The 26375-nt window shown below is 39.3% G+C and overlaps 1 protein-coding gene and 1 long non-coding RNA gene across 7 annotated transcripts in view; one reads left to right on the top strand and one right to left on the bottom strand.

Moving 5' to 3' along the window:
- Positions 1-26375, bottom strand: part of PGM2L1 (phosphoglucomutase 2 like 1) — a 112956-nt gene that overhangs the window by 56130 nt on the left and 30451 nt on the right. The window contains exons 1-2 of one of the 6 annotated variants that reach the window (XM_064576926.1): positions 4856-5204; positions 4261-4396 (exon numbers count right to left, since the gene is read on the bottom strand). The exons of 2 other annotated variants lie outside the window; for them this stretch is intronic. In XM_064576926.1, coding sequence (XP_064432996.1) covers positions 4261-4371 — 111 coding nt within the window. In that variant the 5' untranslated portion in view covers positions 4372-4396; positions 4856-5204. 3 more of the 6 variants (XM_064576927.1, XM_064576928.1, XM_064576931.1) reach the window with 3 other exon arrangements.
- Positions 5191-26375, top strand: part of LOC135362371 (uncharacterized) — a 61211-nt gene continuing 40026 nt past the window's right edge. Inside the window, exon 1 of the long non-coding RNA XR_010406981.1 lies at positions 5191-5329. This is a non-coding gene — a long non-coding RNA (uncharacterized LOC135362371). The remainder of the gene's footprint in view (positions 5330-26375) is intronic.

The following is a 26375-nucleotide window of genomic DNA, read 5'->3' as shown; positions in this document are numbered from 1 at the left end:
TAGGGAACTATAGTAAATTTACCAACAGAATGCCACCCCATAGAAACTATGTGGGATACTCCAGACTGCCCCAACAAAAACCCTGTCTTGTTGCATTATTTTCTTTTTAACACATACATACACCTTTATTTATTCAAGGCCACTAAACACATACTGAATGTGTTTATGTGGTCATTCAATGACCACATACTGAATGTGTCTATGACCTCGTCTCTACATACCTTTCCAATAATTTCTCTCTCTGTACCCAAAGCTATAGCAGAAACAAACGTTCTAAGTACACAAAGTTTCTATCTCTGCTTGGAATAGCTCCTCTCTATGTTGGGAAGTCTAAATTTTAACTAATTCTGAAAGTTTAGCACAAATAATACTTTTTTTTTTTATGAAGACTTTTCTTTTTTTTTTTTAATTTTTTATTTATTTATTTGACAGAGAGAGACACAGCGAGAGAGGGAACACAAGCAGGGGGAGGGGGAGAGGGAGAAGCAGGCTCCCCACAGAGCAGGGAGCCCGATGTGGGACTTGATCCCAGGACCCTGGGATCATGACCTGAGCTGAAGGCAGTTGCTTAACCGACTGAGCCACCCAGGCGCCCTTCATGAAGACTTTTCTAAATCCACCACCCTACCAAGGCTAAAACTAGCAATTTTGGTGATCTAGGCAGAGTCATTGAGAATCAGCCACATTTGATAGGTTCCTTTTTTTCACTAAATAGATATTAATCAGGTATTAAACTCAGTTTCTCTTCTAAAAGACTATATTTGTTGTCAGCATGTAATGTAATAAATGCTGTAATTTTGATCTATTATTTTATCTATTTTCAAGCAAAATAATACCTAATACCTGAGACCTTAGGCTCAGGTCTGCACTCTAAATTTCAGTGCCCTGGGATATAGCCTAGGTTACCCACACTATCAATCTACAGTAAATACACCTTTGTTTACCAATTAAAAGTATTATTTCCCATTATGAGAGGGATCAATTATTATTTTTATTAAATAATTATTTAATATTTATTCCTTGATTAAGGGCACTTATTACTTGCTCCCTTTGTGAGCTTTTGTTTAATTTTCCCTTCTATGTTCTCTGAAGACATAATTCCTATCTATCTCATTTTTGTATTTTCCATAGGCTTTTAGCTAGTATTTTATATAGAGAGGGCACTTTAAATATAATTTAAGAATTTCTCTTCCATTTTCAGTGAAGGTTCCCCTCAGTCTTTTTGTATGTATCCCATGTTATAAAGTCTTCCTTGATCATCCCAGTCCACAGGTCACTCCTTACTTTTGAATTCCTATAAGGACTGCCTATAAAACATTTAATTGCCACCAATACTGCCCTAGTGTTATCTTTTTGTGTTTATATGCATTTTATAGTCTTTTTATATTTCCATACACCCCAATATCTAGGCACAGCATAGACAATTAATAAATATTAATTCATTCAACCAATCTTTTAAAAAAAAATCAATGAAGGACTCGTTAGGAAAAGTATAGTCAAAACTCGCACCTAAAAAGAACAAAAGATCTCATCCATGGCAATGAAAACAAATTCCTATTGTTGGGATCAAAAGCTTTGACATACATAGTAGTTACTAATAAATTAAATTGTGTTGGAATTCTACAAGTATTTTCAAATTTCATGAATCTTCCTTTCTCTTCAAGGACACATAAGTGTCCAACAACATTCATTTCCTGAAAATACCAATGAAAGCAGATGGCTTTTTTTTTTTTTAAAGATTTTTTATTTTTTATTTGACAGAGAGTACAAACGGGGAGCGGCAGGCAGAGACAGAGGGAGAGGGAGAAGCAGGCTCCCTGCTCAGCAGGGAGCCCGATGTGGGGCTCAATCCCAGGACCCCGGGATCATGACCTGAGCCGAAGGCAGATGCTTAACCATCTGAGCCACCCAGGCGCCCGAAAGCAGATGGCTTTAAGCAAAAATGATTAACCATATTAAACAGATAAAGTTATCATTCATTTGTAATTTGGTCAGGTTTCTTTTTTTTTTTTTTTTTTTAAGATTTTATTTATTTATTTGAGAGAGAGAGAGAAAGAGCACAAGAGGGGGGAGAGGGACAGGGAGAAGCAGACTCCCTGCTGAGCAGGTAGCCCGATGCGGAACTCGATCCCGGGACTCCAGGATCATGACCTGAGCCGAAGGCAGTCGCTTAACCAACTGAGCCACCCAGGCGCCCTTGGTCAGGTTTCCATGCTGAAGACATTTATATAGTCAGCTTGTAGTACATTTGTTTTTATTGTATGCTAAGCTGACCTCTGACAAATGGCTTTAAAGTTATTTGCTTTTTACACATCCTTATGGTAATTAATGGGATATCACAAATTCTGCACATTTGACTTAAAAAAATGTATCTAGGGATGCCTGGGTGGCTCAGTCGGTTAAGCGTCTGCCTTCGGCTCAGGTCATGATCCCAGGGTCCTGGGATGGAGTCCCGCATCGCATCAGGCTCCTTGCTCAGTGGGGAGCCTGCTTCTCCCTCTGCCTGCCCCTCCCCCCGCTCATACTCTTTCTCTCTGACAAAAACTTAAAAAATATATATATCTATATGGTCAAATCCTTTAATAAGGAAGTTATTTCTTTAATTTGATATTTGAATCAGAACACTCTAGAGTCTTCCCACTCCAAGTGTAGTCCACAGACCTGCAGCATTGGTATCACCTGGGAGCTCATTCTTGAGGCAGAATCTCATACCCTACCCCAGGCCTACTAAATGTGAATCTCCATTTTAGATCCCCAGGTGATCTGCAAGCACTTTACAGTTTAAGAAGCACTGGTTTAGACTCTAGAGGAAGAAGAGAATATCCAAGATGCATATGACCAAGTAACAGTAACTAACTTATTGTAATTACTTATTTGTTGATCTTATCTGCTAACTGAAGGCTTGTTGAGGGCAGAACCCCTTCTATTTCCTCACCACTAGTATTCATTCCTAACAGGCTCAGAAAACATTACCCAATGCTCAATAAATATTTTTTGCTAAATGCATTAATGACCAAGCAAAGTGAAAATAAGACTTTTTCAGAAAGCAAATCCTTTAGGAAATTCTTTTGTACATGATTTCACATACTGCCATACTAATTCCTTAATTCACTATTATTAATTCCATTTTAAATACGTTGCCTTCTCTACTTGAACAAATACATTTAATGCACTTGACAAAGCAAAAGCTTGGATCATGTTCCTCTGTTGGAGACACCAGCGGCCTCTTCCACAAGTGAGAGAGCTGCATTTTAACTCTGGCTTTCACAGATCATCCCATATGCCTGCACATAATGAAATCACCCCAACAACTTGGAGGGGGTGGCAGGAGTAGAGGAGGAAAAGGAATGGGTGAAGCAAGGGGCGCCTGGATGGCTCAGTCGTTAAGCGTCTCCCCTCGGCTCAGGTCATGATCTCAGGGTTCTGGGATCGAGCCCCGCATCGGGCTCCCAGCTCAGCGGGAAGCCTGCTTCTCCTTCTCCCGCTCCCCCTCCTTGTGTTCCTGCTCTCGCTCTCTCTCTCTGATAGATAGATAGATAGATAGATAAATAAATAAATAAATAAATAAATAAATAAATAAAATCTTAAAAAAAAAAAGGAATGGGTAAAGCAAAAACACTTCCGTATCAGGAACATCAAATGAAACCATGAAAACATGATTCTTTGAACAGGATACTTCCAGAAAATAACTCTCGGCAAGGGAAATATAGAGGTAAGAGAACTCTTACCTTTCTCAAGAGCAAAAGGTGATTAACTAGAGAATACCAGGGAGTGATAAAAGACCAGCGACTACCTAGCGACGGAAGGTGGAAACACACCAGACCAGAAGTAAACCGAAGAGCGGTTAGAGACATCTAAAAAGGGTACCAAAAACCACTTTCAGGTATGCAGAGAAGGAAATCAAGGGGGAAGAAAGGAATAGCTCTATGAAGCGTTTAACTTACGATGATGATATTAATAATTTTTTGAGAGAGCGAGAGACAACGCGCACTTGAAAGGCGGGGGGTGGGTGAGAAAGGGAGACTGCAATCCCGCGCACTGCAAAAGGAAGAGACTACTGGCAGCCCGGCTCAGACGGTCCCGGGGAGGAAGCCCAAGCATAGGTGGGTGGCAACGCCCGGCTCCGCTGGTCCCCGCCCGGTGGCTTGAGCCATCTCCTCTGCAGCCTGCCGAGCACCGGGTGGGGACGGGAAAAGGCGGACTGCTTGTGGGAGGGCGTGCGGGAGGACAGGGCGGATGCCGGGCTGACCAGGTACCCACCTTATCCCAACGGAGCCACTGCCCGATGGCCGTGTCTAGCTGAGGATCCCCGGTGTGGTACGGGGTGTGGAGCAGGTTGGAGTTCAGGTCCCCCTCTGCATTTTCAGCCATGGCAGCCAGACTGGGGTGTGAGGGCCTGGGGGGGTCAGCGAAGACACTGGTTTGGGGGGGCTGAGATGCGCTCACCAGGGTTCTGACGCCCCCTCCTCACTGAAGGGCATCGGAGACCTACCAACCGCAGGGTGTCTGAGCCAGCTCCTGCTGCAGCTTTGGAGAAGGAGAGAGGGGGGATGCGGCCGCCCGCTCCCACCAAACCAGCTCCGGGTCTCTTTCTGTGCGAACGGACTGAGGCGGTCCCACCACGAGAGAACAACAACAGTCCCAGATGTCTGGGTCGTGGCCGCGGCCGCCGGCGCCGCGGCCGCCGCCCTACGCCCCGCCCCACAGGGCCCGCCCCTTCCCGCCCCTGCCGATTTAAGTCGCTGGGGCGTGAGGCACGAGCGGAGAGCGCGCTCCCGTCGCCTCCGCAGTAGTACGAGTTAGAATTCGCTAGGGTGGTGAGGGGTTGGGTTATTTTTTATAATTTGCCACTTGCCATGCGTCCTATCCTTGTCACAGTCCCCACACACTCCCACGCGTCTCCTTTTCTCAATCAGCTGCCATAGCCACGACCAGCACCCCACTTCAGCGATCGCTCCGCGGACCCCCGGCGCGCACGTAGGACCCCTTCTATCTCCCGTTTCAGCTCGGGGCACGCGCTAGGCGGGAGGGTACAAGGGACTGTTTCCGCACGGCTTCACGGGAATTGTAGTTCTTTTCTTTCTCCGAGATCTGGGGAGACTGCCGCAAAGACTACAACACCCAGCAGCTCCGCGCCCTCCCTTTCCTCAAAAAAGATCTGCCTCCAGGATGTTCCCTACGGACACGCCCTGTCCCTGCCCTGCTGCGCAATGTGGCCCTGGAATTAAATTAATTTAAACCTGGACTGATGCAGTGAGGGGACCACTGGTATCCATTTAATGCTTTACAGTTTACGAATCGTGTTCTATCGCTTCAACCATCTTGTGAGGTAGGTGGGCGTGATCTATCCCTATTTTACAAACAAAAGAGGAAAGTGCCCCAGAGTGAAGGGACTTTTTCAAAAGAGGCAGAATTCCTATGTGGTGGAACCAGGGTGCCAACCTCGTTTCAGATCTCGTCTGTTGGCAGTTCTTTTTGCTGCTGCAGTGGAGGAGGAGAGAGAACAAGATGAAAGAAAAAATAAACAAGGAAGTTAAGGAGGGAAGATGGGTCAGCATTTAACCATAACACAAGCAACAATGTACAAGCGTTAAAAGGGATACAAAGAGAAATGGCAATAGGCAAACGGAGGAAGAGAAGAGATTATTGAAATAATCTTCAATTTCTTCTTACTTTGGCCTCTCTCCTCTGGAACGCTCACCTTGCAAAATAACACAACTTGAGGTCTGGGAGATGCCGAGGAGGGCTTACCTGCCAGACACTCAGGGGCTGCTGATTTTCTTGGTTTGGCCTTCTTAAAATGGCTCTATGAATTTGGCGGAGTATCTTACAGCTCCTTCCCTAGTCAGCTTTTTTGTAAGGAGGGTGTAATAATATTTACAGCATGGCTATACAGTAACAATAAATGGCTTTAGAGTGCTTTCAGGTTCACAGATAAAAGACATAATAAATTCAAAGTATTACTTTCCTTTAACAAGCCATTTACCATAATAAAATCCAAGCTACCAAGGTACAGAAGGATCGTAGTGCCAGTTCCTGAAAAATAACGTGCCACAGTTGGCATTTACAGTCTTTGCTAAGCAGTTGGGTGGTTTCCTTTATGGAATTAGCAGATTCTTTTAATCACACAAGGCCTGGGAAACAACCACGTGTCCTGAAAAGAAATTAATCGTTCACTATCATCACCATTACTGTCCATGACAAATGTTAATTAAATATTTACTCTGTGCCAAGTATTATGCTAGGAGCTGACGCTATAAGAAAGTATATAACAAGGGGCGCCTGGGTGGCTCAGTTGGTTAAGCAACTGCCTTCGGCTCAGGTCATGATCCTGGAGTCCCGGGATCGAGTCCCGCGTCAGGCTCCCTGCTCAGCGAGGAGCCTGCTTCTCCCTCTGACCCTCCCCCCTCTCATGTACTCTCTCTCATTCTCGCTCTCTCAAATAAATAAATAAATCTTTAAAAAAAAAAGTATATAACAAAACTGTTCATTTCAAAAAATAAAATGTGTCTGGGGCCACGGGATATATGTGAGAAAATATAGCCCATGATAAACAGCAAATGCTTGCTGCAGACAACTGTTAAAGAATTCAGTGTCTGAGGTGGTCAATGGAAGCAACAAGCAGCAGGAGCGACAAGCACTAGGCTTTGAAAGACAAAAAATAAGTAGAGAAAAAGGTGGAGGGCATTTCAAACCCATAAACCACTGGTCCTCAAATCTGTATTCCTGGTCACTGCCCCAGAGATTCTGAATCAGTACATTGGGATAGGACCTAGGTCCCTACATATTTAACAAATACTATTGATTGTGGCATAAATGGCCATAACCTTGCTACACAGAGCAGGTCCTCTTATAAGGTCTTCTGGAAAATACAAAATTTCAGGCCCCATCCCAATTCTACTGAGTCAGAATTTATATTTTAACAAGATCCAATGATGATTTCTACACATATTAAATTTGATAAGCAGTGGTTTTATAAGCCAATTCTTAAATTTAATTCAATTCTGAGAAACACTACTAAATCAACAACTTCCAAGAGATGGAATTATATAAGGCAAGCATAAAAGACTGGAGAAATACAAGTTTTAATTCAATACCAGAGTCAACCAGTCCTCAATTTCATCAACAAAATTATGACATACAATGGTTATCAGAAACCTTGCCCAGCATCTTTGGCTTATTGCTTAGGAATTGAGGGGTGACCAAAGAGACCCAGAACTCATCAGATCAAAGAATAGTGTGTAAGTGTGTCCAGAAGAGGGAGTATAATAGTTTTCCTAGTCAGGGAAAGTTCAGAAGCTTTAATTTCTGTTGGAATTTGCCCAGAGTTCTTTTCTAAGTTTTTATTTAAATTTCAGTTAATTAACATACAGTGTAATATTAGTTTCAGGTGTACAGCATAGTGATTCAACATTTCCATATATCACCCCCTGCTCAACACAACAAGTGTACTCCTTAATCCCCATCACCTATTTCACCCATCCCTCCACCCACCTCCCTTCTGGTAACCATTAGTTTGTTCTTTATAGTTAAGAATCTGTTTCTTGGTTTGCCTCTCTCTTTTTTCTTTTGTTCACTAGTTCTGTTTCTTAAATTCCACATATGAGTGAAATCATAATGGTATTTGTCTTTCTCTGACTGACTTCACTTAGCATAATACTCTCTAGCTCCATCCATGGTTTTGCAAATGGCATGATTTCATCCTTTTTTTATGGGAATTTGCCCACGGTTCTCTAAATCCGACAACCCTAACTGTGGTTATAAAAGAGAATATCTCTCTTGGTCCTAATATATATATGACCTAATATTTTAGGATCATGATATATATATAACTTACCCTCAAATGGTTCAGAAAAAAATACTGTGTATACACACACACACACAAATGTATTTATATATACACATATATAAACATATACAAACATATAGTTAGATAAATAGGAAATAAATCAAATGGAAATTTTAATAATAGGGGAATCTGGGTAAAGGATAGCTGGATAATCTTTGTACTATTTTAATTTGCAACTTCATTTGAAATTATTTCCAGGGGCGCCTGGGTGGCTTAGTTATTAAGCGTGTGCCTTCAGCTCAGGTCATGATCCCAGGGTTCTAGGATTGAGCCCCGCATCAGGCTCCCTGCTCCGTGGGAAGCCTGCTTCTCCCTCTCCCACTCCCCCTGCTTGTGTTCCCTCTCTCGCTGTGTCTCTCTCTGTCAAATAAATAAAATCTTAAAAAAAAAAAAGAAATTATTTCCAAATTAAAAAATTTAAAAGAGAAACCTCAAGTGTATAAGAAATATACATTTATTTATTGTTTTAAAAAATCAAATTAAGAGACTCAAAGCTCTCATTCTGTCAGGGTAGCAAGAAATTAAATTTTCATCAATATCAGAGTCTCCCCTCTCATCCAGGCTTTATATGATACCAGGGAAACAGAGTTGACAGCTCTAATTCATCAAGGTTTCTGCTAACATCTGTATTGTCTAGGGTCATAGTAGTCTCTGGAAGTCTGACAGCTTTCTCCTTGCATACCATTCATAAGCTGTGGTCAGGAAACTTGGTTTTAAGGCTATGAACCCCAAAGCGTCTGTCTAGGTATGGTATATGGTCATCCCCTCAAGCATCTTGCCAATTACTTGAAGTATTGCTACCAAGCAATCTTTAGGGACTCTCTTGCTCTCTCATCACCCTCCTATTTTAAGACTTTAAGTTTTGAGGAAATCTATCATTCTGCTGTGTGATTTCTCTGAAAAGGTAAGTATTTTCTTGTTGCTCATCAAGATACTTGACCTAAACTCTAGTGAACTCTGTATTTAAAAAAAAAAAATAGAGTCAATAAAGGAAGTATCTTGTAAACAATTTTCTATTTTCTACTTTTAGCCCTTAAAACTCCAAAGGGACAAAACAACAACAAAAAAAAAGTGGCTCTCTTTGTGTAAGGTAGGGGGAAGGATGCAGAGCACACTTGGGATTAGGGTGAAGCAAGGCAAAGAACCTAGGGTGCAAAATCTAAGGAGGCGTTCCCTTTCAGGTTTGTGGAAGTACAGGATTGGTGCCTGAGAGTGAGTGCCTTATTACATTTTTTAATTTTTTAATTTAATTTTTATTTTTTATTTTTTATTTTTTTTAAAGATTTTATTTATTTATCTCAGAGAGAGAATGAGATAGAGAGAGTACGAGAGGGGGGAGGGTCAGAGGGAGAAGCAGACTCCCTGCCAAGCAGGGAGCCCGATGCGGGACTCAATTCTGGGACTCCAGGATCATGACCTGAGCCGAAGGCAGTTGCTTAACCAACTGAGCCACCCAGGCGCCCTTATTACATTTTTTTAAACAGCTTTATTGAGATATAATTCACATAGCAAACAATTCACCCATTTAAAGTGTACAGTTCTGGTTTTTTTGTTATATTCATAGTTATGCGCAAACATCACTATAGTCAATTTTAGAATATTTTCATTACCTCAAAAAGAAACCTCAAGCCCTTTAGCTATGAGCCACCTATCACCCTATCCCACTCCCAGGCCTAAGCAACCACTAATCTGCTTTCTATCTTTGTAGAATTATGGTTGAATAATACTCCAGTGTATGGGTATACTACATTTTGTTGATCTGTTTGTCCATTGATGATGTTTGGGTTGTTTCTGTCTTTTGCTATTATGAATAATGCAGCTACAAATATTCATATACAGTTTATGTGTGGAATAGGTTTTCATTTCTCTATACCTGTGAATGGATTAGGTGGGCCATGTAGTAACTCTATGTTTAATCATTTGGACCAGCCGGACTGTTTTCCAAAGCAGCTGCACCATTTAAATTCCTACCAGCAGTGTGTGAGGGTTTTCCCACAGATTTTCTAACTCTTGTTATTATCTTACTTTTTGATTCTAGCCATTTTTAAAATTATTTTTTTGGGGGAGAGAAAGAGAGTGCATGGGGGAGGGGGTCGGACAGAGGGAGAGGGAGAGAGAGAATCAAGCAGGCTCCACACTCAGCGTGGAGCCCAACTCAGGGTTCACTCTCACCACCCTGAGATCACGACCTGAGCCGAAATCAAGAGTCAGACACTTAACTGACTGCGCCACCCAGGCCCCCCAGATTCTAGCCATTTTAGTGACTGTGAAGTGGTATCTTATTGTGGTTTTGATTTGCATTTCCCTGATGACTAGTGACTTGGACATCTTTTCATATGTTTATTGGTCATTTGTATATCATCCTTGGAGAACTATTCACATCTTTTGCCCATTTAAAAAAATTTTGTTTTTAAATTTTTGAGTTGTAAGATTTATTTGTATTTCTTGATGTAAGTTCCTGATACAAATCAGATAAATGATTTACAACTATTTCCCCTCATTCTGTGGGCTGTCTTTTTGCATTCCTTTATTTATTACAGAAGTACAGTTGACATTCAGTGTTATATTAGTTTCAGGGGTACAACATAGTGATGTGACAATTTCATGCATTACTCAGTGCTCACCACAATAAATGCAGTCACCATACAACATCATTGCAATGTTATTGACAATATTCCCTATGCTATAATTTTTATCTCTGTAGCTTATTTTGTAACTGAAAGCTTGCAACTCTTAATCCCCTATTTCACCCATCCCCTTACCCCCTATCTTTTCCCAGTCTTGATGGTGTTGTCTGAAGCAGAAAACTTTTTAGTTTTGAAGAAGTCTGATTTATCTTTTTTTTTTTTCTTTTGTTGCTTATATCTAAGAATCCTTTGCCAAGGGGCGCCTGGATGGCTCATTCCATTAAGTGTCTGCCTTTGGCTCAGGTCATGATCCTGCAGTCCTGGGATCGAGCCCTGAGTTGGGCTCCATGGTCAGGGGGGAGTCTGCTTCTCCCTCCCCTCTGACCCTCCCCCCTGCTTGTGCTCTTGCGTGCTCTCTCTCTCAAATGAATAAATAAAAAATCTTAAAAAAAAAAAAAAAGAATCCTTTGCCAAATCTAAGGAGATTTTTCCTTTGTTATCTTCTTTTTTTTTTTTTTTAAGTTTTTACTTATGTATTTGAGAGAGAGAGAGAGAGAACACGAGTGGAGGGGGGCAGGGAGGGGCAGGGAGAGAGGGAGAAGCAGGTTCCCCACTGAGCAGAGAGCCCAGTGATGACAGGGGGCTCGGGGCTCAATCCCAGGACCCTGAGATCATGACCTGAGCTGAAGGCAGACGCTTAACTGACTGAACCACCCAGCCATCCCCTCTTTGTTGTCTTCTAAGAGTTTTATAGTTCTAGTTCTTATGTTTAGGTTCTCGGTCTACCTTGAATTAATTTTCATATATGGTGTGAGGAAGGGATCTAACCTCATTCTTCTGCATGTAGCTATATGAGCTCCATTTGTTGAAAAGACTACTCTTTCCCTACTGGATGGCCTTGGCATTCATGTAGAAAATTAGTTGACTACAGACATACAGTTTTAATCTGGACTCTCAATTATATTCCATTGATCTATATGTCTGTCCTTGTGCTAGTACCGCAAGGTCTAGATTACTGTTACTTTGTAGTAAGTTTTGAAATCAGGAAATATGAGTCCTACTTTGTTCTTTTTCAAGATTGTTTTGACTATTCTAAGTCCCTCACAATTCTAAATAAATTTTACAGTTAGCTTGTCAATTTCTACAAAGAAGTCAGCTGGGGATTCTGTTTGGATGCACTGAATCTATAGATCAGATTGGGCAATATCACCATCTTAACAATGTTAAGTCTTCCAATCTGTGAACACGGGATTTTTTTCTAATTGTAGATCTTCTTTAATATCTTTCAACAATATTCTATAGTTTTCAGAGTGTAAGTTTTAGACTTTTTTGTTAAATTTATTTCTAAGTATTTTATTCTTTTTGATGTCATTGTAAATGGAATTGTCTTAATTTCATTTTTGGATAGCTCATTGCATATATATATAAATACAGTTGGCTTTTGTACATCAATTGCATCCTGAAACCACCGAATTCATTTGTTAGTTCTAATAGTTTCTATTTAACCTCTTAGGATTTTCTGTATACAAGATCATGTCATCTGTGAATAGATAGTTTTACTTTTTCCTTTCTAATCTGGATGTCTTTTGCTTCTTTTTCTTGCCTGTTTGCTTTGGCTAGAACCTCCAGTACAATGCTGAATTGAGGTGGCAAGAGCGGACATCCTTGTCTTGTTTCTGACCTTAGAGGAAAGCATTCTTTCACCATTAAATATATTAACTGTGGGTTTTTGATAGATGCTTTTTTCATATTGGTGAAATTCTCTTCTGTTTCTAGTTTGTTGAGTGTTTTTATCATTAAAGAGTGTTGGATTTTGTCAAATGCTTTTCTGTATTTAATGAGGTGTACATGTAAGCTTTTTTATTATGTTGATTACATTATTATAATTATTACATTAATTGATTTTTAGAAGTTAGACCAAACTTGCATCCTACTTGTTCATGGTATAGCACTGTTTTTATATGTTTCTGCATTTGTTTTGCTAGTATTTTGTTGAGGATTAATCTATTCATATTCATAATAGATATTGGTCTGTAGTTTTCTTGTGATATATTTTTCTGGTTTGGGTATAAGAGTAATACTGGCCTTATAAAATGAGTGTTCTCATCTCTTCTAACTTTTGGAAGAGTTTGTAAAGAATTGACATATTTTTTCCTTTAATTTTTAGTAGAGAATTCAATGGTGAAACCATGTGGATTTGGGCTTTGTGAGTAGTTTTCTGATTATTAACTCAATCTCTTCACTTTTTATAGGTCTGTTCACTTGTCTGCTTCTTGAGTAAATTTCATTAGTTTGTTTCTTTGTAGGAATCTGTCCATTTCATCAAGGTTCTCTAATTTGTTGGCATACAGTTGTTTATGGTATTTCTTTATAATCCCCTTTTCCCCCCATAAGGTGAGCAATAATGTCCCCTCTTTTACTTCTGATTCTAGTAATTTGAGTGTTTTTTTGAGGGGGGGGAGGTTAGTTTAGCTAAAGGTTTGTCATTTTTGTTGCTCTTTTCAAAGAACTTGGTTTCATTGATTTTTCTCTATTGCTTTTTCTATTCTTTGTTTCATTAATTTCCACTCTAATCTGTATTGTTTCTCTTCTCCAGTTTCCTAATTCTCTTTTCTTCAGAATCTAATTTACTAAACTGGGCCTTAGGTTTTGTGTGTATGCATGTATTCCAAGAAAACTTTATTTACAAAAGCAGGCAGCAGGCCAGATTTGGCCCAAGGGCCACAGTTTGCTCACCCCTGATCCAGAGTAATAGTTCCTAACCCTGGATGCATAGCATTTTAAGGAACTGATTCCTGGACCTCACCCCCTGAGATTATGCCTCAAGTGATCTGGGTTGGAGCATGAAATGTTTTTTTCTTTGCTTGTTTGTTTTTTGTGTTAAGCTTTCTCAGGTGTTTCCAATGTGCAGCCAAGTCTGAGAGCCATCTTTTCAGAGCAGGGATCTGACCTTGGGTTTTTTTGTTTGTTTGTTCTTGGCTTAAAACAACAGAAATTTATTATCTCAGAGTTTGAGGCCTGAAGTCTGAGTTGAAGTGTCAGTAGGGCCATGCTCCCTCTGAAGGCTCTAGTGGAGAATCTTTCCTTGCCATTCTCAGCTTCTGATGGCTATAACTTTTCCTTAGCTTGTGGCTGCATGACTCCAGTCTGTGCCTCTGTCTTCACATGGCCTTCTCCTCCAGCTCAAAAACAGCAAACGAACAGATGCATAGGGCAAAATATGGGGGCATGGGGTAGCATGGAGCTCTGATGTCTCAGGGCGTGCTACCCTCCTAGTATCTGGATGTGTCCACCAACCTGGAAGCTCCATCTTTGCAGTTTTAATTTCAGTTATTGTATTTTGTGGATATATATTTAATTCTTTTAGATTCTTATGCAAATTTGGTATAGCACTTTTTATGGTTTCCTATTTTCTATAGAGATCTTCTATTTATTTAATGGAAGAACTGGTAGTATGTAGTCAGTTTTCTGTCTCTAACAATGTTACATTTCCTGATGAACTATAAGATTCACCTTCTATTATAATATGCATATTGTGGATGAAGGGAAATTGAATCTCTTGGAGTTAGCTCTGGGCTGTGGGAGGGAAACTGACTTTATGATGATGAGATGTCCACAGCCTGATATATCCTAGAAATTTCTAGGATTAGAAGAAAATTAAAGATTTTGGACTCAAAGCAACAGGAGAACATAACTCGATATTATATGGCAAAGGGAGGACTAAAAGGTATTATTGTTGTGGATTTCATTGTTTAAAAAAATTCTATATAAATCACAAGCTGGAATGAGCAATACACATACACATACACACACACTCTCTCTCTCTCTCATATTTTTCTGCCCACCCTTTAGTTAGGAATATCAGTTAGGAGTGAAATGGCCAAGTATGTATCAGTTATGATTGCATTTAGCTACATGTAGAAAACCAAACTAGAATGGTTTAATCAAAGAGAGGTGTATTATGTTTTCCAAATAACAAGAAGTCCCAAGGAAGGCAATCCAAGTGCAGCAAGTCAGAGACATCAATAATGACCAGTCTCCTTTTTATCTTTCTGCTCTGTCATCCTAAATGTGTGGTTTTCAGCCTTATGGTCAAAAGATAACTACTGACTTCCGGCTTCCAGTCAGGCACGTAAGGAATTTGGAAGTTGTCATTGCATCCTAACAAAAAAATAAAGAGCTTAACAAACTGAAAAATCAACAGCTTTCTTGGGTCCATCAGAGAAGTGAGGTTACAATGCAAACTGCTGCCCCCAAACTGGAGACACAGGCTTATTTCATATAAATTGAAATTTACTGTAGCAGAAACCCACAAGCAGAAACTTCAGACACCAGTGCAAAGGTTGAAAAACCAAAACTGCAATTGATGAATTACTGGAGGCTCAATGTGGCCAAGTCTGAGAATCAAAAACTCCAAGAGGGGGACGCCTGGGTGGCTCAGTTGGTTAAGCGACTGCCTTCGGCTCAGGTCATGATCCTGGAGTCCCAGGATCGAGTCCTGCATCGGGCTCCCTGCTCGGCAGGGAGTCTGCTTCTCCCTCTGACCCTCCCCCTCTCATACTCTCTCTCTCTCATTCTCGTTCTCAAATAAATAAATAAAATCTTTAAAAAAAAAAAACTCCAAGAGGACCCAGTCATATGGGGGTATATACTATTGCCAGTTTTACCTCCAGGACCTTGACTAGGTTCTCATAGTGAATACTGGAGAAAAATCCCTCATGCTTCTGGCAGGGCAAGGGGGTAAGTAGCCATTTTGAATATGCCAGAGTATCTGTTCTTAACAAGGCCTGCGCTCAGAAGAAACTGCTTAACCAGAGCCTAATCTGCTGAGTTTTTATCAGAGGTTAACTGACCTAGGGAAAGGGAAATACCCAACCTAAGCCCACTCTAGCCATCCTGTCCCTTCTAAGTTGGGGAGAAGACTGAAAGGTACTTGTGAATTTCACAATTTAAGGAGGTACAGGCTCCTTAAAAGACTAATACTAATCTTAGGACTACAGAATACTTCTACTCCCCTCACACCTTACCACATTACTAAAGACCTATTTGTAGCAGTTCTTTTACCCAGTACATCATGTCCAACTATCATGAAAAAGTTATAAGACATATTGAGTGGCAAAAAAAAAAAAAACAAAACAGTTTAGAGAGACAGACTTAAGAGCAAGGAAAGTTATCAGAGAACAAGTGGGACATCACATAACGATAAGGGGTTTAATTCTTCAAGCTGTCACAATCCTTATTGTGTATACAGAGCACCAAAATATGTAAGGCCAAAACTGATAGAACTGCAAGGAGAAATAGATGAATTCACTATTACATTTGGAGATTTCAGCACCCTTCTATCAGAAATGGATATATCCAGGAAGCAGAAAATCAGTAAGGAAATAGTTGAACTCAACAGTACCATCAATCAACTGGATATAATGAACATCCATAGGCTTCTTCATCTAACAGCAAAATATACATTCTTCTCAAGCCCATATGGAACATTCACCAAGATAGACCATATTCTGGGCCATAAGACACACTTTAACACATTTAAAAGAATGTCTGCTCTCAGACCACAGTGGAATTAAACTAGATATCAACAACAGAAAGACAATTGGAAAATCCCAAAATATTTGGAGATTAAACAACATTCTTCCTCATAACACATGGGTCAAAGAAGAAATCTCAAGGTAAATTTATTATTTTTATTGTAATTGTTTAATTTAAATTCAATTAATTAACATATATTATTGATTTCAGGGGTACAGGTCTGTGATTCATCAGCCTTATATAATACCCAGTGTTCATTACAACACATACCCTCCCCAATGTCCATCACCCAGTTACCCCAGCCCTCCATCCCCCTCCCCTCCAGCAACCCTCAGTTTGTTTCCTAAGATTAAGAGTCTTTTATGGTTTGTCTCCCTCTCTGGTTTCATCTTGTTTCATTTTTTTCCTCTCTTCTCCTATGATCCTCTGCCTTGTTTCTTAAATTCCACATATCAGTCAGATAATTGTCCTTCTCTGATTGACTTATTATTTCACTTAGCATAATACTCTCTAGTTCCATCCACGTCGTTGCAAATGGCAAGATTTCAATTTTTTGATAGCTGCATAATATTCCATTGTATATATATACCACATCTTCTTTATCCATTCATCTGTTGATGGATATATGGGCTCTTTCCATAGTTCGGCTATTGTGGACATTGCTGCTATTAACATTGGGGGTGCTGGTACCCCTTCGGATCACTACATTTGTATCTTTGGGGCAAATACCCAGTGGTGCAATTGCTGGATCGTAGGGTAGCTCTATTTTCAACTTTTTGAGGAACCTCCATACTGTTTTCCAGAGTGGCTGCACCAGCTTGCATTCCCACCAGCAGTGTAGGAGGGTTCCCCTTTCTCCACATCCTTGCCAACATCTGTTGTTTCGTGACTTGTTAAATTTTAGCCATTCTGACTGGTGTGAGGTGGTATCTCATTGTGGTTTTGTCAAGGTAAATTTAAAAATGTTTTGAACTAAATGAAAATACAAGTTATCAAAATTTATAGGATACAGTGTAAACAGTCCTTAGAAGAAATTTTATAACATTAAATGCATATATTAGAAAGACAAAATCTGCCAAAGTCACACAAGAAGGTATAGGCAATCTGAAAGCCCTGTATCTGTTAGGGAAATTGAAATTGAAGCAGTAATTAATAACTTTCCAATACAGAAAGCACCAAGCCCAAATGGGTTCACTGGTGAGTTCTCCCAGACATTTAAAGAAGAAATTATACCAGTTCTCCACAATTTATTTCAGAAGATAGAAGCAGAGGGAATACTTCCTAACTCATTCTGTGAGGCCAGCATTACCCTATTACCAAAACCAGACAAAGACATTACAAGAAAAGAAAACTTTCATATCTATGGGCATAGATATGAAAATCTTCAACAAAGCATTAGCAAATAAAACCCAACAGTATATAAAAAAATTATACACCATGACACCATAACCAAGTGGGATTTATCCCAGGTATGCAAGGCTGGTTCAACATTCATTTAATGTAATCCATCACATCAACAGGATAAAGAAGAGAGAGCACATGATCATAGAAATAGATGCAGGAAAAACATTGTGCAAAACCCAACATCCATTCATAATAAAAACTCTCAGTAAACTTAGGAATAGAGGGGAACTTCTCAATTTGGTACTATCTATAAAAACCTACAGCTAACATCATACTTAATGGTGATAAACTTGAATTTTTTCCCCTAACATGAGGAGCAAGGCAAGGATGTCTCCTTTCACCACTCCTTTTCAACATCATACTGGAAATCGTAGCTAATGCAGTAACATAAGAAAAGGAAATAAAAGGTATACTGATAGGTAAGGAAGACATAAAACTGTCTGTGATTGCAAATGACATGAATATCTATGTAGAAAATCCAAGAGAATTGAGAAAAAAAAAAAAAAAAAACCTCCTGGAACTAATAAGCAATTACAGCAAGGTTGCAGGATATAAGACTAATATACAAAATTCAATTGCATTCCTATATACCCATAATGAACAAATGGAATTTGAAATTAAGAACACAGAGGTTTTTGGCAGCTTTCTGCTCACAACTAATTTTCCAAATTATATACCTACCTAACCAATTCCTGGCAAGGAGAATGAGACCATATGAGTGCCTTAGATCAGTCATAATTCCCTCCTGCAGTGAGCTGGAGCTAGAGAGCCTTGGGCAGGAAGATGGGATCTACTCAAAAGTGGAACTCTACCAGCATGAGAATAGGAAGAATTGGCATATGGAGAAGCTCCAACAATACCTGCTAAAGATGGGGAGAAATGGAAAAATTAGAAGGAGAGAGAAAAAGGGAGAGAATGTGTGTGTGTTACATACCAAAAGAGAAAGCAAGAGACAGAGAGGCCATACATACTATCTTAGGGTTCTTGAATGCCACACCGTGGCATCAAAATTTCCTGGGGGAGGGCATCAAAACATCACATATCAACGGTGAGAGAGATGAGTTAATATGACAGTAGTTGCTCAATTCTTATTTTTGAGTGCATAGAGTTTTACATCAGAGGAAATAATAATTGATCTCATGAAGTACTTTTTCAAATATTTGGTATCAAATCTATCCCAAGAGCAGTCTGTTTTCCCTATGATATATGCTCGTGGAACACTTAGAGAAATTGTCTCTATGCTTGATCTCAATCAAGGCAAAATAAGCAAGGATGGAGCTGTACAGACAACCTGCTTTTACTTAAAGCATTCTTTATTGTCAAGAAATGGGGTATTTTTTGTCTGAAGTGAATTACGTTACTTTTGAGTCACTTCTGAAGCTTTCCCATGACATTTATTTTTTTTTTAATTTTTTTTTAAAAGATTTTATTTATTTATTTGAGAGAGAGTGAGAGAGAGAAAGAACACAAGATGGGGGAGCGGGAGAGGGAGAAGCAGACTCCCTGCCGAGCATGGAGCCCGATGCGGGACTCGATCCCAGGACTCCAGGATCATGACCTGAGCCGAAGGCAGTCGCTTAACCAACTGAGCCACCCAGGCACCCCCTTTCCATGACATTTTAAAAAACCTGAGGCAATTAAAGCAAGTTGCATTAAGAGGTTGACAACAAACCTCTTTAAAACAGGTTGAGCTACGGCATCAGGGAAATCCAAATCAAAACCTCAATGAGATACTACCTCACACCGGTCAGAATGGCTAAAATTAACAAGTCAGGAAACGACAGATGTTGGCGGGGATGCGGAGAAAGGGGAACCCTCCTACACTGTTGGTGGGAATGCAAGCGGTGCAGCCACTCTGGAAAACAGTATGGAGGTTCCTCAAAAAGTTGAAAATAGAGCTACCCTATGATCCAGCAATTGCACTACTGGGTATTTACCCCAAAGATACAAAAGTAGGGATCCGAAAGGGTACATGCACCCCAATGTTTATAGCAGCAATGTCCACAATAGCCAAACTGTGGAAAGAGCCAAGATGTCCATCGAGAGATGAATGGATAAAGAAGATGTGGTATATATATACAATGGAATCTTATGCAGCCATCAAAAGGAATGAGATCTTGCCATTTGCAACAACGTGGATGGAACTGGAGGGTATTATGTTGAGCGAAATAAATCAAACAGAGAAAGACATGTATCACATGACCTTACTGATATGAGGAATTCTTAATCGCAGGAAACAAACTGAGGGTTGCTGGAGTGGGTGGGGTGGGGTGGGAGGGATGGGGTGACTGGGTGATAGACACTGGGGAGGGTATGTGCTCTGGTAAGCGCTGTGAATTGTGCAAGACTGTTGAATCTCAGATCTGTACCTCTGAAACAAATAATGCAATATATGTTAAGGAAAAAAAAGAAGAAGAAGAAGGTAGTAGGAGGGGAAGAATGAAGGGGGGGAAATCGGAGGGGTAGACGAACCATGAGAGACAATGGACTCTGAAAAACAAACTGAGGGTTCTAGAGGGGAGGGGGGTGGGAGGATGGGTTTGCCTGGTGATGGGTATTGAGGAGGGCACATTCTGCATGGAGCACTGGGTGTTATGCACAAACAATGAATCATGGAACACTACATCTAAAACTAATGATGTAATGTATGGGGATTAACATAAGAATAAAAAAAATAGTAAAAAACAAAAAAACAGGTTGAGCTAGTCCCCCCAACACGTACACCTTTCTTTAACTAATCAAGGTGAACAGTTAAAAAGAACCACACAGACTGTAGTTTATTTGTTACATGCATTCAAGATGAAAAGAAGTAGTTCTCAACAAGTCCCCTGGAGATAGCTCAACTTTTGTGTCTAGCCTTGTTATGTGATTTTTTTTCTTTGCACTTGTCTTTTGGTTACCATGACAACTGGAGAGCTCATGGGGAGGAGAGATTGTTTTGACTGTTGCACTGAGACTAGGAGGAAGAGTTGAGACAGGTGTAGAAACATGGATTCAGGTCAGGGAACAATGAGAGTTGGGGGCTCTGTGGATGTGTATATGCTGAGCATTTTAGGTTATTTTGCAGGGAATACAGGCCTGATGCTGAATAGTGTAACAATGAGGAGTATAAGAGTAAGACATGGAGAACTTAAAGGCCAGTGGGGCAGAAAAGTTTTATGTAGCCACAATGTCCCTTGCTCTCTCACACTGCACAGGTTTTGTGCCCTCGTCCACCCCTGAGTAAGTGACTGATCCACCCAATCCATCATGCAGGCAAGTAACACAATGAAAATATATCTAACTAATAGCTAAATAAAAATCTCCCCTGGCCACACTCCCTATTATCAGGATATCTTGAGTAGAAGAACACAGCCAGCTTGAGCCTATCCTGCTGAGGTGACCTCAGAGGAAGGGATTTGGTGACAGACTAGCAGCTGTCTTTGACAGGACCTCTCCAGAGTACAGAAGCTACCAAGTCCCCAGCTCATGGAGCAGCCAAGGGATGTTGTGGAACATACCTCCTAAGGTAACCCTGGTCACTGGTAAGCTGAGATTAAGTGCCCAAGTTGGACCTGGCCTGATAATTTGGAACTGGCCTAATTTGGTACACATTGGTAAAGACTGGTCCTCACATAGGATGCCCTTTTTGGCAGTTCATTCTGTCCACCTCCACCCTGGCACAGCCACCTCTTGGATTCCAGCTGCCGCAGGGACAGTTTCAGAATTGATTTCAGTTTTGGGACGTCTGGGTGGCTCAGTTGGTTAAGTTTCCAATTCTTGATCTCAGCTCAGGCCTTGATCTCAGGGTCGTGAGTTTGAGCCCTGCATTGGGCTCCATGCTAGGCATGGAGCCTATTTAAAAAAAATTTTTTTAATTAAAATTAAAATAAAAGAATTGATTCTGGTTTTTACTCATCACAAATGCAGAACCACTCCATTTTTTATTTAAAACATTTTAAAAATATTTTTTCTATTTTTAAAATATGTTTTTATTTATTATTTTTTAGTTGTTGCTGATTCCAAGTAGGGGTAGAGCAGTGTGAGTTCCCCTACGTAAGAATTGGAAAATTTTACCACTTAAAACTGATTATGAGTCATTTAACTCTCAAGAACTATTTTCTAATTTATCACTGACTTGAATTAATGTTACATCTTTATTCTAAATGTGCCTTTTGTGTTACTTCCTCTGTTTCCCCAGCCTCCTGTTGGTGAAAAGGGATTTTGGTGATGCGTAATCTTTGAAAAGTACATTCATTAAGGCTGTCAGTACCATGTATTTGAACATTATAATCCTGGCTTTTTATTATGTTTCTTTCCCACTTGTTCTTGGTTTTTATTCCTGAATGTTCTGCAATCTCTCTTTACTGCATGCTTGAATTACAAGTATACACAGAGAACTGGCTTTTATGACATGCCAAGGCAAGGATGTTGTGTTTCAGCTTTATAATAATAGCACTGGGGGACATATTTCATTTCAAAAAGACTAAGTTCTACTTCAAAAGAGTTTTACTTAATTAAAGTTAAGGTGGTGAAAAGCCTAAAAAGCAATTCTTTGACCATAAAGTATTTTCATTTAGCTATTAATTAAATATATTTCCATTGTGTTTATAGCCTTACCTATTAATGCTTTGCTTTCAAATAGTCAAACAAAAATGGATGTGCATGACTCTCTTTACCGTATTTCATTATTTCCTTTAGCTACATTATGGCCTATTGAAAATGATTTCATATTTGCTGACATGGTATTGATGATGCACATTTATTGCAGTTAATTAGAGGTATATTTTGCATCTTGGAGCAGCAGGAACCTGGTCATCTGTTCTCCTGCCCCCTCCCCGTAAGCCATCTGCTTTCTCTTACAACAGCTCTACTGCTTACATAGTCCACATGCTGCCTTTGACAAAAATTCATTTATTCATATACCAAACATCCGATACATCCAAGGCACAATTGTACACATTGCAGGAAATGAAAAACTGTCACCATATTATATACTGTTTTAGAATTTGTAAAAATATTTTTTTTACAATGTAGGGTGAGTGGGAAGAAGTCAGGGAGGAAGTAGGATTCATTAGAGATGAACTCAGAGATAGATGGGTAGGATATTGCCAGGCAGTTGACAATGAGGAGATTTGTATGTAGATATGTGAAATAGGTAAATTTTATCTTTGTCTCTCTCATCTTACTCTTGTCTTCACCCAAAGCTGGCTCTCAGCATGCCTCTCTATTCCTTACTTGAATGCATATGAGCTTTATGAGCGCAGGGGTTTTTTATCTATTTTGTTCACTGCTGCATATTCAGCACCAATAATGCCTGGCATGTACAGATGCTAAGTATTGTGAGTTTTTGAATGAATAAACATAGGAATGAGATGATAATTACCTGTAAGCTTTAGGGTCTCTGATCTTCTAAGCTGTTAATTATTTCTTTTTTTTTTTCTCAATAAACCTTGGTCAATAAAATTTATCGTAAAACTTTTTTAAAGTTTTAAAATTTATATCTTTTTTTAAAAAAGATTTTATCTATCCATTTGACAGAGAGAATTTATATCTTTAAAATTGTGAATGAGGGGCACCTGGGTAGCTCAGTTGGTTAACCATCTGCCTTTGGCTCAGGTCATTGGCCTCTCCACTCAGTGGGGAGCCTGCTTCTCCCTCTCCCTCTGCCTGCTTGTGCACGCACTCTCTCTCTCTCTCTCTGTGTCAAATAAATAAATAAATAAATAAATAAATAAATAAAATCTTTAAAAAAATAAAATTGTGAATGAGATTTCATATCATATATATTTTGGAGCTGTGTTTTAGTTTGTTATTGTTATTAACTTTCGTTCATGTCTTTTCCCATTTTTATATTGGTTTTCTCTTATTGTAGGAGCTCTTTTTATCTCAAGGAAATCAATTTTTTGTCTGTTGTATGTTTTGCAAGCATATTTTCCAGCTTGTCATTTATCTTTTTTACTTTGTTTATTGTATTATTTCATGTGTGGTATTTTTAATTTGTATGTAGTCATCTATATAAATATTTTATGTTTTCTGAATTTCTCCTTGATTATTTTTTTAATTTTATTTATTTGAGAGAATGCACGAGAGAGAGAGAACACAAGCAGTGGGGAGGGGCAGAGGGAGAGGGAGAAGCAGACTCCTCGCTGAGCAGGGAGCCCGACATGGAACTCAATCCTAGGACCGGGATCATGACCTGAGCCAAAGGCAGATGCTTAACTGACTGAGCCGCTCTCCTTGATTATTTAAGAAAAGTTATCTCATGCTTTCTTGTTATTTAAGAAAAGTTATCTCATGCACTTTAATCATTTTGCTTTTTTTTTTTTTTTTTTTTACTTATAATATCTCTGATCTATTTAGGTCAGATAATTTTTATTAAATAAACCCATCTTTTTTTTTTTGTCACTGATTAGAAATGTCATCTTATTAGATACTTAATTTCTGTTTGTATTTGGATCCATAACTGGTCTCTCTTTTCCATTCCATTGATCTTTTTTGTCCATTCATGTGTCTATACCAACATGCTTAGAGTACTATATCTTTATAATATACTTGGTTTTTTGGTGTGTGTGTGTGTGTGTGGTTCTATGCAGTTTTATCTTATGTGTATATTTGTGTAACCACCACCACATTCAGGATGCAAAACTGTTCCATAACCACAAGGGAACTCCCTAATGCTACTCCTTTATATATCTGCCCCTTGGCATCCACATCTTATAGTTTTGTCATTTTTGAGAATGTTATTAAATGGAATCATGCAGTGAGTAGCCTTTTGAAACTAGTATTTTTTTCACTAAGCAAAATGCCCTTGATATCCATCCAGATTATTGTGTTTATTACTAGTTTGTTTCTTTTCATTGCTGAGTAGTATTCCACTATACAGATGTGCCAGTTTTGTTTAATCATTCACCGACTTCAGTTAATGTTATTTGGGTTAGACATTTGTGTTATTTTCAGGGGTTTTTTTTTGCTATTAAAGATAAAGCTGTTATGAACATCATTCTTGGTGAAGAATGTTGTTGTTCCTAAGTAGAGAGTACTGAATGAAATATAATCATCAGTTTATGATAGAAACAGTCTCATCATTGGTCCAGTGCAGAGCCCTAATCATATTCATTTATTTAATTATCTATCATTACTAATAAAATGAACATCATGAACCTACCACCTAAACTAAGAACAGACAACTTACATTTTTTTATGTTCTCTATCCCTATCCCATCCCCTTGCTTCCCCCTTAAGACACCCACCTTCTTTTTTTTTAAGTAGGCTCCACATCCAGCGTGCAACCCAAACCCAAGGCTTGAACTCATGACCCTGAGATCAAGACCTGAGCTGAGATCAAGAGTCAGATGCTTAACTGACTGAGGCACCCAGGGGCCCCAAAGACACCTATATTTTGTTTTTATAATTGCTTTTGGGGAGAAGGTGTTTTATCACTTACACTGTTTTACTTATTTCTTATTTTTATAAAAAGATTTTAATAATCTATATTATCTTCTGGGATTTTCTATGTTATTAAAACTTTGCTGTCACTACTTTCATTCTTGGTTAATATTCCATTGTGAGAACATAACAAGAAAATTTAAGTTTTCAGCTTTTGCTGTTATGAGCAAAAGTCCTTTTTTCTAATCATTAAGCTATAATTTAGTAATAATAATAATACTTTGTTTTAGTAGCAATAAAGATACTGCTATAATCTATAATGATAATAATAGCAATGACAATAATAATGTGATTGCCCATCATAACACTGCTACACTGATCTGAGCTGCTTTATGATAGCCCTAGCCTTGTATTTAACTTGCATCAATTAAAAAGGTCAGTGGAATGGAACTAGAGGGTATTATGCTAAGCAAAATAAGCCAATCAGAGAAAGACAATTATATGATTTCACTCATATGTGGAATTTAAGAAACAAAACAGAAGACCATAGAGGAAAGGAGGGAAAAACAAAATAAGATGAAATCAGAGAGGGAAACAAGCCATAAGAGACTCTTAGCTATAGGAAACAAACAGAGTTGCTGGAGGGGAGGTGGATGGGGAGCTGGGGTAGCTGGGTGATGGGCATTAAGGAGGGCACCTGATGTAATGAGCACTGGGTGTTATATACGACTGATGAATCACTGAATTCTGTCTTTGAAACTAATAATACACTATATGTTAATTAATTGAATTAAAGTAAAATAAAATGTCAGTGGGAAACCAGGTAAGATCTAAATATTCTGCTCATTATGTTTTATAATAAAACTCTCCTTGATACACTCTTCTACAGAGTATTTGTTGAGAATAAGGAATTATTTGTATGTTTATTCAATTGGCCCAAGAAGTCAGCCACTGCCCCAAATAGGGCCAGACTCCTTTTACTGGTATTGACATTCAGATAACTTAAAAATAAATGCTCTGGGGGCACCTGGCTGGCTCAGTTGGTAGAGCATGCAACTCTTGACCTTGGAGGTGTGAGTTGAAGCCCCATGTTGGGCATAGAGATTACTTAATTTTAAAAAATGCTGTCATTCTGCAGAGGTTGCTAACTTTATTGCACTGGATGTCTTCCTTATGCCCTTCTAAATCTATCCTCCACTCTTCTACAGCCCACTGTGCCTCAGAAGGCTGACCTGTATGGAGTGCTTCCACAGGCTTCCTTCTCTTCCGATTTCAGTCTGGTTGGTCATTGGGGAACACGAGAAGGTAACTGAAAGAAGGAAGAGATTGAGGTTGGAAGGCAATCTGATTGATCCTTTGACATAATTGATGTCAGGTGATTCTCTCCACAAAGGCCTTTTGGTTTCTGAATCCAGTAGCTGCTACCTTTCCCTCATCCCTCATTCAGAGAGGTAACATCTCCTCATCAAGTGTGTCTAGCTCTGAGGCCCTACATTATCCTTTGAGGTATTTCTACCCATATATATATTTTTTTTAATTTAAAGATTTTATTTATTTATTTGACAGAGAGATAGCTAGAGAGGGAACAC

Source organism: Mirounga angustirostris, unplaced genomic scaffold, assembly GCF_029215605.1.
Source record: "Mirounga angustirostris isolate CCGP_5_RB_7025 unplaced genomic scaffold, mMirAng1.0.hap1 SCAF_13, whole genome shotgun sequence".
Classification (NCBI taxonomy): Eukaryota; Metazoa; Chordata; class Mammalia; order Carnivora; family Phocidae; genus Mirounga; species Mirounga angustirostris.
The sequence above is the reverse complement of the archived record's forward strand: the minus strand, read 5'-3'. Positions and strand labels throughout refer to the sequence as shown.